At 35.3% G+C, this 16480-nt stretch overlaps 1 protein-coding gene and 1 pseudogene across 2 annotated transcripts; one reads left to right on the top strand and one right to left on the bottom strand.

Annotated features, from left to right (window-relative positions):
* The first annotated feature begins 2519 nt into the window (after positions 1-2519).
* On the top strand, positions 2520-3806 carry LOC143610366 (uncharacterized). The gene is made up of 2 exons (XM_077084866.1): positions 2520-3101; positions 3180-3806. The coding sequence occupies exons 1-2, from the start codon at positions 2520-2522 to the stop codon at positions 3804-3806; spliced, it is 1209 nt and encodes a 402-aa protein (XP_076940981.1).
* An 8658-nt stretch (positions 3807-12464) lies between these two features.
* LOC143610357 (epi-cedrol synthase-like) lies at positions 12465-15416 on the bottom strand (annotated as a pseudogene). Its single transcript, XR_013149577.1, has 7 exons — positions 15342-15416; positions 14941-15214; positions 14472-14853; positions 13841-14059; positions 13625-13763; positions 12867-13115; positions 12465-12758 (listed from the first exon to the last, which is right to left on the bottom strand). The product of XR_013149577.1 is annotated as an epi-cedrol synthase-like (transcript).
* Between the last annotated feature and the right edge of the window lie 1064 nt (positions 15417-16480).

The raw sequence follows: 16480 nt of genomic DNA, 5'->3' as shown, positions 1-16480 counted from the left end.
AGTTAAAAAGAGCCAAAACTGAGATCCGTAATGCGTCAGGTAGGGGTGCAATCGAGCCGAGCCAAGCCCGAGCTCGACTAGGCTCGAGCTCGGCTCGTTTAATTTACACAGAGCTCGAGCTCGAGCTCGGCTCGTTTCGAGCTTTATTTTTAAAGCTCGAGCTCGACTCGTGAATGAATTTTGAAGCTCGAGCTCGGCTTGGGCTCGGCTTGTTTACTATTTATCAATTATTCTTTTATATAATTATAATTATTTTATATATTTTTTTCTATTATAATTTTATGTATAAAAGAATATATATTATTTAGTTATTTTTATATATTTTTTCATAACATTATATTTATTGATTAATAATTATTAAATATATAATTAAAAAAATTATATAAATGGCAGGCTCGTTTAGGCTCGCGAGCCGACTCGAGCTCGATAACTAAAGCTCGGGCTTAGGCTCGTTTATTAAACGAGCTTATTTTTAGGCTTGAGCTCGGGCTCGGGCTCGATAAAGCTCGGCTCGAACGAGCTTTTTAACGAGCCGATCCCGAGTAGCTCGCGACCAGCTCGGCTCATTTGCACCCCTAGCGTCAGGAAGGAACCGGACAGAGGACCGGTCAGACCAGCCACCCTATTTTGGAACGCCGCGCCGCGCAACCGGGGAAGCCAAAGCCCATCGCGCGACACCTAGGGGCTGCTGGGTGGATTTTATTTCGTTTTTGCTTCGAGTTGGGCCTTGTTTTGGGTATTTAAACATCTTAAACTTAAACCTGAACATAACCTGAAGACCCTAGCCGAATTTGAGAGTTCTTGGAGTATACTTTCGAGTTTCTTGGTGATTTTGAAGACAAGAGGACAGCCGGTGAAGACTTACACGTTCATGTTTGGAGATTACGGGTTTTATCGCCTTTATTCTTTCGTTTATTAGATTTTCACCATGTTTTCAGTATTATTTGTTTTGTTTGATATAGACTATATGATGCTAGGCTAAATTCCAAAAACTACCTAGGTCGTGATGAACCTTAGTTCGGTTTGATTTTGTTTGGATTTCGTTTTGTTATGGATTTTATGTTCTAATTAAACTGTTGAGTTTGATTTAATTGATGTGTTTGATTGCTTGGTTTTGTTTACTTAAATTTATTGTTTCACATTGCCCTTGTTGATTGTTTCATAGGATAGGGTTTTGTTAGGTCATTTACTGTGTGTTCTTGACTAGTTTGTGATTAATATCGATTAAAATCATAGAAACAATAAAATCAATCAAACAGATAAAAGTGAGCTGCTAGTCTAAAAAGCTGTAAGGTGATAGGCTATTGATAGATCTTTGCTTCTCGGGATTGCTAGATTTAGTTCTTCATAAGGAGTCCATCTAGTTTTGATTGTCAGCTTAGTCTATTAAGTTAATTGAGTCTGCTTTGCTATCTTTGAATTCCGCGCTGTAAGGTAGGTTTTCGTCATAAAAGATCCCTAGACATAAGCGATTAAATAACCGTAAGGAAGTTTAATATAAAACTGGCGAGTGTTAAAACTTGTTAGAAATCCATAGGCGTCTTCTTGAAGTTCAAGGGTCCTGTTCGGGTTTTCTGTCAATGGTCTATTTCATGATCTAAGTTCCATAACTAGAGTTTTCCATTTAATTAATAACCGTAACTTTGAGGATTCTAGCATAGGTAGTTTTTTCATCATCTAAATTAATCTAAGCTTTCTAAATTGTTTATTAGTTTAAAGTAAATAGGGTTAAAGTTTATTAATTAATTAATTAGTTTAAGGTTATGATTATGTTTTATTATTATTATATTAATTAGAGTTAGGTTTTAATTAGTTTATTATTAGTTTGATAGTTAGGTAATCATTAGTTAATTATTATTAAGTTAATTATTATTTAGAGTTTTAATTAATTAGTATTAAATTCCCATTCAAATATTATTAATAAATAGTCGTGTCTTGTAGTTGAGTCTTGTTTGCTAATTTCGTAATTTAGAGAGTCTCGTGGGTTCGATATCCGGACTTACTTAGCTGTACTAGAGTCGATCGGTTCACTTGTCGGTTAGTAGTTTAAGTTAAGTTTAAGGGTCTAGAGTATTACTTAGTGTCTAGATTAGTATAATTTTAGTAAATAATTACTTGACTACTTTTAGCACATCAAGTTTTTGGCGCCGTAGCCGGGGGACTCTTAGCGATTGCGTTATTAGCTATGATTGGACTTACTTGCTATATACATGCTATTGTGTTTTTGCTTTTTAGGGTTTTAGTTAATTAGATTTTTTCGTGTTTATTTTTTTGCTTTGAGTCGTAGGTGCCTAATTGTCCGTGTCTTTTGCCATTTTAGATTCTTGTAATTATGTGTGAAATTTGTAATGGACCTCATTTTACCATTAAACGTCCATACCACAGTATCCTTAATTGTGATACGTGTGGTGATCCACATTTACCTTATGATTGTCCATACAAGGGTTCTAGATTTATTTGTTATAGATGCGGTGGTTGTCATATGACTCGTGCATGTCCATATAATCGTACTAACCCCTATGTGTAGCAACAATCTTATCTTTCACAGGTCCCCGTCATATTTTTGTAACGAACCAGATCGGGGATATCAATACAAACATGGGCAAGATTATGGTCAACATTCCGAGAGCAACCCCAACAGGGGTGCTGAGGCGTATTTGAACAAGATCGAGGAGTTGTTGACCCGACCATTAGAGAAGGATGCCCAATACCAAAAAAAATTAGTTGAACATGATGCTATACTAAGAAATCAAATATCTGTTTTTGCAGGTCTCCAAGATGCAGTTAAAGAAATCTCCGAAATACTGAAAAAAGTGGAAGAAGGGTCAAAGCAGATCTCCCAATGCATGTACGAGTCAGATAGCGAATTTATTCGAGAAACCGAAGAGGAGAGTGCCCAGTTGGAGGAACAACCGGCACCTGGTTATAAGTATGATGCGGAAGGCAACTATTTGGGATACATGAATCAGTTGGGTGAGTTGTTCCCGATGTTTCCAGAAGAAGGGAAAGAGCCAATCATGGAGTATATAGATGATTCAGAGGAGAACATTCCAGATACAGAGACACGAGTGGCTGATAAAGTCCCACCTCAGGCCACACAGGTATGCGTTGTTGATTTTGCAGGTTGTTACAGTGACTCTGATGATGAAATAAATGAAGAAGAGTGGGCTGCTTATCAGAGGTCGTTAGTGAAGAAAGAAGAGATAGAGGATGACGTGAATTTGGGGGATTCACTTGAGTTGATATTTGGCGTTGAGGAAAAGGTTGTGAATGAATTGAGTGAGGAAGATGAATCCCTTGATCTAGAGTTGGATGGATTGTCAGAGTATGACGAGGGGGGTACATTGGATGTTGATGGAGATATTGCATTTTTCGAGGCCCTACTTGTAGAGGACAGTGTAGATGGGGATGTGGTGTTAGAGGAAGAACACCATTTCCGGCCTGTGGACTGTGTTTTGAATGATGATCAGGAATCAAAATATCTGGATAAGGTCGAGGATGATAGGTTACCTGAAAATCGAAGTTGCGTATACTTTAGAAGATGGTTTACGGGAGTGAAAAAGCCATTAAAAGTCAAACACGACCAGTCTTCTCGATACTTACAGCGCATTCGACTCTTGCCAGGTAAGTTTAAATATAGGTGGTCTAACTCGTTATTGATTCTTAATTCTAATTTAATATTTTTCGGTTCCACCATTGATATATTACTGTTTGGTAAATTCCGGGTGGAACTAAACGGGTTGGACAGGGTCCAAATCAAAGAGAAGCCTCCTGATTTAGTTCAAGTGTGGGGAGGTTTCTTGTAATTTGTACATGTATCGAGTCAGTAGTTTGTAGTCTTTTTGTTTTGTTTGGTTTAAGTTTGTTTTAGGTTGACGTGTGGGCCAACAAACAAGCGTGGGGATGATGGAGAAGCTGAGCCGTATACTTTATATTTATTTATTTATTTGCTACTCGTTATTCATGTTTTATATATTTGTGGGTTGGTGAGATTCTTTGAATGCATTATATCTATAAGTTTGATAAGATATATTTCTAGATATTGTTTGTTGAATTTTTACCGCTTACGTTCGTGTGTGAGAGGAGGAGTTACTATTTGCTGAGCACGCTCGGAGTTGGAGGTCATTCATGGAAAGAAGACTCTAGCATCATGTTTCATGCGCATATTACCAGCTAAGTCTTTTCTATTTATCTAGCTTGTTAACTTTTTATTTTGTTTTTGTTTTTAATTTTTAGTTTTTAGTTTTTTGTAGTTCGACTTTATTTTTATTTTTATTTTAAGTCGTCCTTATCTTTGCATTGAGGACAATGCAAAATTTAAGTGTGTGGATAGGATATTTGGGCCGTAGTTTAAATTTAACTTATTTTGTTTTAAAAAAAATTGAAAAATGTTTTAAAAGTGTCCCTTGAATATAGTTTTTTTGCGTTAAAGTGGGAGATGATATTTATCGGAAATTGGTTTTTCAAACTACTAATAATATGAGATACATAAAAGAAAGCGCACTTAACTTGGGATGTGTCGGTAGGCTCAGCCTTGAAAATGAAAGGGCAATTTGATAAAATGGGTCGGAAATCTCTTGTGGGTAAAGCGTTTTGTCCATAGAAATAATGAAAGGTCGGGCCATACTCAAGCCTCAATTCTTGGTATGAAAAGTGGAAATATTATAAAAGTTTGAAAAGTTTAAAAATTTTAATACGTTATCATATGATGCTTGGGTAGGTTTAACGTTAGAGTATGCCGTGTAGCCTGTGATATAAATCTTAAACTGCTAGTTTTAGTGTTTTACATATCATTGGCGTATGGCTTTATAACCTTAAATCTTGTATCGATGGGATGCCCCGGGTCCGGAGACAATGAGTCTGTATGTCGACTATTCATATGGGTATTCACAATTTCAAATGGGGTTGTGAATATTAAAAATAAAGCTAAAAAAGAGCAAACCCGCAGTTTTCTGCTACATAAGTCTTTAAACATGATCACAAAAAGTACAAAAGTATAAATGCATTACAGACTTGATCATCCACGCTGTTAGCCATGTAGGGTCCCTTTGCTCGCGTCTCATTACCATTAAGAAACGGACCACAAGGGACACGCCACATGTAAGCCCTACAGATAAAATTTTGCATACTCACCTATGGTAATGGTTCAGTGTATTGCTTGATAACGGAGGTATGTCATGTTGTGGGGAACACTAGCTATACATTAATTGAACCTTAATCATATCTAATGGCTGCCTGGTAGACTTTGATGCTTAAGCTTAGTTGGATAAACAATACCCTTGATCGTCTTAACTATTCATGAAAAAAACAGAGCAACAAAAAGTTTTAAATCTGCTAATTTTGAGGCTTAAGTCAAGTTGGGGTGGTCTGGTCCGGTAAAAGCTGAAAATAAGTGGGTCTTAATTGTGTAAACCACTGAGTACTATTATTGTCGGATCATATTTGTCCCGGTAAAAATTAAGGCATGGGTTTAAGTGGACAACAATATCGGTGATCGCAGTTTTTGCGTTTTTCTGAGCTTTAAAAATTAACCTATATGTTTTTTAGACTGTAATTTTCCAATTCTGACCCAACAACATCAGATTTTTTCAGGGACGAAAAAATGATAAGTGTGGGGATATTTAATATAATGCTAAATGTTTTATTTCCCGTGTATATTTTATTTAATAATTTAATATTTTATGTTCATTTTCAGTCGAGATTTGTATACTACTAACACTTTTATGTTTCGTAGGTTCCGAGAGTTGATCGTGATAAAAAAGGGCGAAAAACGAGTTAAAAAGAGCTAAAACTGAGATCCGGAATGCGTCAGGAAGGAACCGGACAGAGAACCGGTCAGACCAGGCCGGTCTGACCGGCCACCCTATTTTGACATGCCACACCGTGCGACCGGGGAGACCAAAGCCCGTCGCGCGACGCCTAGGGGCTGCTGGGTGGATTTTATTTCGGTTTTGCTTCGAGTTGGGCCTTGTTTTGGGCATTTAAACATCTTAAACTTAAACCTGAACATAACCTGAAAACCCTAGCCGAATTTGAGAGTTCTTGGAGTATACTTTTGAGTTTCTTGGTGATTTTGAAGACACGAGGACAACCGGTGAAGACTTACACGTTAATGTTTGGAGATTACGGGTTTTATCGCCTTTAATCTTTCGTTTATTAGATTTTCACCATGTTTTCAGTATTATTTGTTTTGTTTGATATAGACTATATGATGCTAGGCTAAATTCCAAAAACTACCTAGGTCGTGATGAACCTTAGTTCGGTTTGATTTTGTTTGGATTTCGTTTTGTTATGGATTTTATGTTCTAAGTAAATTGTTGAGTTTGATTTAATTGATGCGTTTGATTACTTGGTTTTGTTTACTTGAATTTATTGTTTCACATTGCCCTTGTTGATTGTTTCATAGGATAGGGTTTTGCTAGGTCATTTACTGTGTGTTCTTTAATAGTTTGTGATTAATATCGATTAAAATCATAGAAACAATAAAATCAATCAAACAGATAAAAGTGAGATGTTAGTCTAAAAAGCTGTAAGGTGATAGGCTATTGATAGATCTTTGCTTGTTGGGATTGCTAGATTTAGTTCTTCGTAAGGAGTCCGTCTAGGTTTGATTGTCAACTTAGTCTGTTATGTTAATTGAGTATGCTTTTCTATCTTTGAATTCCGCGCTGTAAGGTAGGTTTTCGTCATAAAAGATCCTTAGATATAAGCGATTAAATAACCGTAAGGAAGTTTAATATAAAACTGGTGAGTGTTAAAACTTGTTAGAAATCCATAGGCGTCTTCTTGAAGTTCAAGGGTCCTGTTCGGGTTTTCTGTCAATGGTCTATTTCATGATCCCAGTTCCATAACTAGAGTTTTCCATTTAATTAATAACCGTAACTTTGAGGATTCTAGCATAGGTAGTTTTCTTCATCATCTGAATTAATCTAAGCTTTCTAAATTGTTTATTAGTTTAAAGTAAATAGGGTTAAGGTTTATTAATTAATTAATTAGTTTAAGGTTATGATTATGTTTTATTATTATTATATTAATTAGAGTTAGGTTTTAATTAGTTTATTATTAGTTTGATAGTTAGGTAATCATTAGTTAATTATTAGTAAGTTAATTATTATTTAGAGTTTTAATTAATTAGTATTAAATTCCCCTTCAAATATTATTAATAAATAGTCGTGTCTTGTAGTTGAGTCTTGTTTGCTAATTTCGTAATTTAAAGAATCTCGTGGGTCGATATCCGGACTTACTTAGCTATATTAGAGTCGATCGATTCACTTGCCGGTTAGTAGTTTAAGTTAAGTTTAAGGGTCTAGAGTATTACTTAGTTTCTAGATTAGTATAATTTTAGTTAATAATTATTTAACTACTTTTAGCACATCACCATCAGAATATGACACGTGGTTGAGGCAAATGCTATATTTTCTATAATTACCCATTGATAAATTATTAAATAAATCACTCACAATAATTATACAACTATGATGAACAAGTATTAGGACTGGCATATCATGTATATCCGTACTTGATAAGACACGAACACGAAATATGTATACATGTACACGACACCAAAACTTATCGTGTACTTGTATCCCAAACCCGAACACGAACATGTTAACACCATATACCATAAGACACAGACTTGTGAATTTCGGTGGCGTCGCTGAAAACTGCGAGACCGGAGAATCGAAGGGCTGCGACTACTAGACGCGTGGAGGGAAACCACCGGACAACTAGAGACCGGCGAGGGATAATCGGGGAAGGGTTTGTACCCCGTCTGCTTACGTTGGATTGGAATGATGTACTTCGTGTTCAATTGTTTGGTATAAAAATTTAGAGTTAACTATTTAGGGTATATAACATATTATATTATATATTTATTTATTTTAAAAAAAATATAATCATGCAGGTTCTTAACAGGTAAACGAGTATTTTGCCTGTTTAGACACGAAAATTACCAGGTCGATTCGTGTCTACCTATTTAATGCACGAAACTTGTAAAGGCCATACCTGATACATGTTAAAGTCGTGTAGGTTCTTCGTGTATAAATTGCCAACCCAAACAGGTATGTTAATGGATCAACATGAGGCCTTGGACCAAAACCAAATAAGTTCAACATCGAGGACCCAACCATGTATAATTAAGTCAATCTCAGGTTTATTAGATCATTTAGCCTCGGCTATGAGTTCGGTCTGATTGTTATGAAAAAAAATGATCAAAGTAATGTATATGTTGCATATTTGTGTGTTTCTTAAAGGTAATTTGATTACAATAATTTATCTTGATGTTAATCTTACGACCTGTATAAATGTTGGAAAAGTTTATATTTCAATTATGTAACGACACCGAGAAGATTAACATGACCCTCTGTAACACCGTAGGCAAATATCACATGTGCCTTTGCCGTTGATATGAGAGATGCTTGGTTCATACGGAATGTCCTGCCTCACCAACACATTTTGGGCTTAGTTGGTAGTGGCGTTATGAATACCCCATGGTAAAGCGTGCTCAAATGAGAGTAGTAATAGGACGAGTAACTTCCTCGGAAGGCTTCATCGGGGAAACAAAAAAAACAAATCCACGAGTTCCTAAATGGGCAATCAATTGGGAGCAAAAAAGACAATATTGTTGGAACAAGGGGTTGATGTTACAAATTACTCACACAGCCAAAGTAATGGAAATGTTATTAACATTTATACTATGCACTATTTTTCTAGGAAATGTTTGTTTATCATCCATTTACTTCATGCGTTTGGTTTCGTATCAAAACATCATCATCTGAGTAACAAGGAATTGGATTAAGATTAGTAAGCCAATATATGTCACACCCTGATTTAGGGTTTAGAAGTGTGACAATGGATTGCTACATCCTTTGTAAATATTTCAAAGTTGAGTTTATTTTAGTATAAAACTTTGATTATTAAAATATTAATTTACATTGAAATCTCTCGCGAAGTTAATACCCGAATATTGTTTTACAAAATATCTATTTCATATGATTACAAGGATTTTAATTAACAAAATCTAGCCATTTTTGTCACACCCCGACCAAAGGCGGCGGAACATGCCGAGGTGTAACGATTGCCCATAAGCGCATGACACTAATTTAAAGCGACGATATTTAACAAACTCATTTCATTTCACAACATCGAAAATGTCACATAACAATATTCAAGAGATAGTTAACAACAAGATATAACAAAATATAGCAAATCAAATATTTTTTATTTTTGCTAAATAACTTAAAGGTCTTGGCATTCATTTCCTCCACAATCATCAAATCAACCTAGTTGCAAACCTGTAACATTTCATAAAATAAAGTTTGTCAACACAAAGGTTGGTGAGCAATTCATAAGTTTGAACAATAGATATATAGTATGAAAAGCCACAAAACTAGTATACAAAACCATAAATAATGGCTATAAACTTGGATAGTTATCGTTAATAGAATTACGTTAGCGCCACCTAGCTATAAGGGATTGCCAAGTAGTCTAGGATTTAATAGAATATCGTTAATTGCATTACGTTAACGACACCTTGCTACAAGTGAATGCCAAGTAGTCTAAGATTTATAGATTCCACCAACCGAAAGCGATAAACACATAGGCATATAAGCATAGAACACCAAATCGAGCAATTATTCCAGTAAAGTATACAACAACGTTTGTGGTTTAAGACTCAAGTATAAAGAATTTGATTTGAATAAGTATGAAATGTCACCCCAAAACAAAAGATAGAAAACGGGGTATGAAGTTACTCACGTTCAAGTATAAAACTTGATAGGTAAAAGATGAATAACCGGATGGATGAAGTTTAACGAGCAATGCCTAAATGACAATAAAATCTTGGATTTAGAATGGTTGTCTTGAAGATCTTTAAATAAAATAATTGTTGCAAAAAGTAAACAATTAAAGTTCAAGGTTTAAAATGTAACTATTTAAGAATTTATAATAACAATCCTTTAAAAATGTAAGTTTGCTCGAAACCGGGTTAAAGTATCTAACCTTAATATTTACTTAACCAATGTTAAGTAATAAGGTGGGAAAAATGCTAAAATGCAAGTTCCTTTGGGACAAAGATACTAAAACGGGTTTTTAACGAGTGTTCGGGTTGTCGATTCGGGTCTTGACAAATTGTCAAACCTAAAGTCAACTTTCCAACATATTAATTGTTATGAGATAACTCATTAAAATATACTAACATTTAACCAAGTATGTAGATCTATTGTTTAGAACTAACAACGCACGTTAAGCGAGTGTTCGATTTTGTCGGTCCAAACTATGTGATGAGATCAAGTTGGATCCAACAATTCCAAGTACTTAAGAAAATAATTAAAATCAGTTTGTAAACTATTTTTAAAGAAATATACAAGTCTTGATAGCTAAAAACACACTTGTGTGTCTTAAGCGAGTAAAAGTCGGTATAGTTCGGTTTGGTTCGGTCTCCATCTCACAAATAGTTTATAGATGGTTTCTACATGCCCAAATATCATAAAACTTGTATATTGGTTTATAAATGAAGAAAACTTAAATTTTATAACTAAAAAGTTAACTACAAGTCTTTTAAGCAAAAGTTTCGGTTTAGTTCGGTTTCCATCTCCCAACGAGTTCATAGATGGATTCCATATGCTTAATATCAAAGAACTTGTAAAAATGATTTTTGAAACTCAAATCTAGCAATAAACATGTTTAAACAACTATTTTAACAAAACTAGTAAACAAAAGTTCGGTTTCTGGTTTGGACTAGTTTCGGTTCTGGTTTGGACTAGTTTCGGTTAAACCGAGGTTAGTCTTATACAAACCCACACCATGGAACTTGTAAATAAGATGAACAAACTAAAAGAGTTAGAAGTTAGTCATAAGTGATATGTATAATAAGTTATGTGTGTGTATAATATATATATCAAGAACACGAAGTCCTCCATGAAGCCTTGCCTTATGACATTCGAAACTTAACCAACCGAAGTCAGTGAAGTAACAAATAAAGGAAACAAGGGGTGTGTATTATATATATGTTGTACCACCATATTCAAATGTTAGTAATATTAGATGAACAAGTTAAAATGAAAGACTATAGTTAGTTGACCTTAAGAAATCAAAATAACAAAATGTTGAAGATGAATACTTGGATTTGAGAGAGATTTTGGAGAAGATGAACAACCAAAATGGTGTATGGAGCCTTGCTTTTATAATGGTAAGAGTATGGTTCATACAAATAGGGTAAAGATGCATGTGATGGTTGAAATGGTCAAACAGGTTTTTGGTAAATGGCAATAATAGTCCCCAAAGTTTGGTTTAAGTCATTTTTAAAGAGTTTTAAGGACCAAAAAGAATGTTTTCAAGACCCAACAAGTGCAAAACAATATTGTAACATAAAATCCATCATTTTGATTATATCATAAGCTTTGGTTTACAAAATGGTCGGTTTACATGATAAACGAATACAAACGAGACCCGAAATTGACGAATGTCACAATTTTCGTATTGCGATAGTCTAACTTCATATATGACTCTTAATCCTTGTATATGCTTCTTAATCATAGTTACCTGAAATGTTTATAAAATACTGTCACACCCCCGTCTAGGGCCTAGGAGCGTGACTCAATAGTTGGTATCGTAATTGTAAATATATCAGAGTTACGTTTATTTGCGGAAGACTTATAAAACTTTAAGGATCGAAAATGTAACACATATATATATATATATATATATATATATATATATATATATATATATATATATATATAAGACGGGATTATAAAATATCCGTTAAGTTAACAAAACATTTATGTGTTTATAATTACAAAACCATCATAAGAGAGAAGGAAGCATACAAAAGAAAAGAGAGAGAAGGCAAAGGGTGAAAGAACATGCAAAAGTCAGACATATTTGTCGTGAAGAAGACACTTGTATAACGTGGTGACTTAAACACCGATAAAAACAGGTACAATACACTTAGCCAAATTTACAATGTTTAAAGCACCATGTATAACAAAATAAACCAACTATACAACTTGTAAAGCACGAATTTGGTTAAGCTTAGCTTCAGCTCATATAACATAGAGAGGCAAGGTCAGTGTACAAAGAAAGAAGCAAAATGTACAAGTTATGATGCAATAGAAAGTTTCAAATTGTAATATATATATATATATATATATATATAATATAATTCTTATTAATGGAAAGTGGTTTTATGAACCGGTTTCATACATAATCAGAACACTTACTAATTTATAAGTTCATTTGGATTACAGGAAGCTATAAGTTTGAATGGCCTTCAAACAATTTATTTTAGAATACATATAACACAACACCTTATTACACAAACACCAAAATACGATGCAAAATAAAACTTAGTACATGCATAGCAATATTAGAATTCAAGCTGCCCAAGTAACTAGTTAAACCACTTGACATCTTATTTAATGTTACCACAGCTAGCCAAATGCGTGAAATATGGCTGCTGAATATCATATCATGACTGCATTAACAAGAAGAGACTTGATATGACTTATGAGTTCTTCTCCAACATTTGTGAAATGGTCCTTGTTCTTATAAAGAACCTCCATGGAACGTGCGAAATTGATCACCCTCATAGTTATAGGAAGCTTAACATCTTTACACGCAAGGAACTCTCCGTTCAGTTCTTTCCATGCATCTTCAACTCTTTTATTGAACAATTCATAGGTTTTCTGCTCACTAACACCATATTGCTTCATGTAGCATTCAATGCTAGAGGGAACATGGTTTCTATCTTGCTCTTCCTGCAATTTTTACTATAATATTAATCTTCGCATGAATAATAAAGCTATGTTTCAGTTGAAAACTTTCTCTTTGTAGCATTGCGAATATCACAGTTTGATATGATGTGCCTTGTGGGTGGCAATATCATCTATGGTTCTACAAAGTCGACCGCAAGCATTGACGAGTGGAGGACTGCTTAACGCCCATTTGAACGACTAATGTGTGATAACATTACCCATGGCTGCCAAACCTGCTATTAGAGCACATTTATAGCCGATACTAATATATGAAACCTTTAAGTGCTCCTCCACCGTTGGTAGATACCCTTCATTCGTCCATTTCGCTTCTGTCATGTAGCTTTGGACATACTCTATCACCTATACATGACCATAAACATATCGTAAGTGACAATATCAATATGTTTCATAAGTCGAGGAACTAATTAAGATCAGTCCAAAGATGAGTACAAACAGATTATATGGGGTTATTTTGGATTAATTTATAAGTGGTTTGGAGAATGGCTGTTTAAAGGCATTTTTTAAGACTAATTGTAAAAATAGGTATGTGTAGTGAATTCATGCAAAAGCTAACAAAGAATTTTTTAGGTTCGCTTGTCACACACGCGAATTGCGCATACCTTCTAAGAGTTTCCATCTAGAGCAAGATTGTCTATTCACAAAACTTGGAGTTTGCTTCCTTAATCACCAGCGAACATGATGAGTTTGCTTTTCACACCATCTAACTCGAACATTCCAATGCCATCTTTTGAATGAGTTTGCTGTTTATTTGTACAAACACTTTCGGAAAATGTCAAGATACATTTAAATTTATTCTTCTAACCACCTGCAAATACAACACAAATATGCTAGAATGAGCTGAAACTTACCGCCTCTTTCATATAGTTAAGATGAAATGCTTTTCCTTCCTTCGACAAGATTTTCTCCATTTCTTCAAAAAGATTCATGAGGATTCGATATAAAAGTTTCATGTTTTCAGGAAGCTCATCCGATGGTGTAACTGACCACCTATAAATTACTTGTCACTTAGTTTATAAATTGAAATTTAGTTAATTTAACAAACTTCACATTCCTTTATAGCATACCTTTCAATTGCTTCAGTAAATTTCTCAAGTTCTTCATATGTCCCGTAAGCATCATAAGTGTCATCAAAAAATGTTTGAAGCAACATAAATCTTGCTAAGAAGACTCTAGATACAGAATAGTGTGGCTCATAGGACACCATTAATGCCCAAAAGTAGCACTCAACTGGTCTAATTCTGGCGTAAGGTAGATTGTTAGGAACATCGTAATCTTTCCACCACCTGCAATAAATATATACACTCGCTAAGTGATTCTTGAGGGTTTCGCTAGAAGTAGGTTATTTAGAAACAAGACCGGTACTTCTAGATTTTTGTTGAAACCTCTTACTTCTACGCTATTCGCTACCCTAGCTACAAGCTAATCATGCAAAGTTTGTTGGGTTGATAAATGAACGAACCCAATATAGTTTTCACCAAACATTATGGAGTTCTCTTTTATCACAAGCGAACTTGCCATTCGCTTATAGAGGTACGTAGCTAACACCATAAAAGTAGTACAAGAATTTAAAAAAAAAAACCTAGAAGTAGATGTCTCGTTCCTAAACCACCTACTAATATGTACTATAAATTCAATTCTTGGTTAACTTTGATGTATTGAAAGATGAGACAAAAAATAGTAGTTAGAATTTTATACATGCAGACTTGGCTTAGCACTTTCTTGTGCAGTGATTGAAGTAGGTTGAACCCTAACTTAGCAAGTTTTAGCAAAGATTCGTTACGAGAAGCTTGTTGTTTGTAGAATGGTATGTAGCGTAATGCCTCTAGTCTTGGTAACCTTTTATGCAAAGGTTGCTTAAGCGCTTCTTGTATCTCGGTAGAAAAGAAAGAGTTTCTCAAAACAGGATCATTTGCTATGTCACCAAGACAAGTGTTTGTAAAAGCAAGAGCCTCATCCAATATGACCTCCCCAGGCACCCTCATACAGGTTGCCTCATATAACTCAAGTAACAAGTGAACATCATTTTTTAAACTCTCTTTAAAAGCTCCATCTTTGTCCTTGTATTGATTGATAACATCTGTTCAATTCATATATATAATACAACATCAGGTTTTTAATATTGCATCATCATAATATTCAAAATGAACTTAATTATGCCACTAACCACTTGAAACGGAAAATCCTTTTTGTCGCAGGAGACGAAACCAAAGGGAAGCGTTAGTGCCTTTCCAGTTATCACCATATGCATCAAAAATGTGTTGTAATGCTTGGTTAATCTCGTCTTCAAAATAATATGCAACGCCAAGGCGTTGGATTGAGTCGATTAGTTTTAACAGTTTTGCATGTTGAGTCGGAATATCCAGCATTGTCAGTAGTTCTTTACTCACTTTTTCTTTCAAATATTTGATCATCTGTTCAACTTCATCTTGTTCTTGCTGCTTATATATACACAGCACATATCAAGATCAATATTACTCAAATGAGCATAAACATTAATACAAAAATTAATTGTATGAGTCTTCCTAAAAGGACGTTAAATAATTCGTTTATTATGTTTGTAAAGACGAGAAATTGATCTCCCCAGATCTCGGGAGGAAAATTCGCAATGGGTCGAATGACATCATCTTTTCGTAGAGACATATTGTATATCAAGAGAGATGGATTAATATATGTCAATCAAGTCGCTTGAAGTTCAAATACAGGTGAAGGGTATATATAGAGAGGTAAAGATATTGACATCTCATCTATCACGTTACAAGGAAGAACTAGTGGAAGTCCTTGCGTGATGCAGCACGAATCCTGTAACGTTTGGTTTATATGAATGAGAGACGAAATGGAATGAACCATTATGATTATGATGGAATGAAGAATAATGCGTTTGGTTGGTTAATGAAATGGAATCACCCACTACCATGTTCATTCCAATCCATCTAAAATACCACAAATTCATTCCATCTACCTTTCACATCACCTCTACCACCCTCCCACCATTACTTCACGTTGCCCTCTCACCACCACCACCACCACTGCCCATTGCCCTCTCCCTCTCCCTCTCCCCCACCACCACTGCCTCGCTAGCCATCACCACCCACCACCGCCCCGCCACCAACACCAGCCTTCGTCGCTCGCCGCCACCAACACCCGCCTCCGCCGCCACAACCACCCGCCTCCGCCACCACCACCCACCACTACCTACCATCGCCGCCCACCGCCACCACCACCAACCATCGCTCCCAGCCATCACCACTAACACCCTCCAATTACCACCGCCACCACCGCCCACTATCACCACCACAAACAATCGCTCTTGCCACCCACCACCCACCACCACAATTACTGCTCGTTGCGTACCACCACAATCCCAGCGCCACTCACTACTATTTTTATTCTAATATGACTTTTTCTAGTTTAGCAAAAACTAGAAACTAATAATTCATGTCATTCTCACATGGTAACCAAACATGTCAATGAAATGGTAATGATCCATTCCATTACCTCGTCTATTCCATTCCCTCGCTCATTGAATTTCATCGCTTATTCCATTACCTCATACCAAACAGACCCTAAATATTGTTTACAATAGTATCAGACCTAATATAAAACATAAAGTTACGAGTTACAAAGTAAGGTTTTGATATGATTACGGGTAGATATAAAAATACCAAAAACAACTAGCATCGAAACCTAAAACCATAAAAATGAAT

This window comes from Bidens hawaiensis, unplaced genomic scaffold, assembly GCF_021521415.1.
Source record: "Bidens hawaiensis isolate Kalapana, Puna unplaced genomic scaffold, B.hawaiensis_p1.1 tig00025840_1, whole genome shotgun sequence".
NCBI classification, from domain to species: Eukaryota; Viridiplantae; Streptophyta; class Magnoliopsida; order Asterales; family Asteraceae; genus Bidens; species Bidens hawaiensis.
The sequence above is the reverse complement of the archived record's forward strand: the minus strand, read 5'-3'. Positions and strand labels throughout refer to the sequence as shown.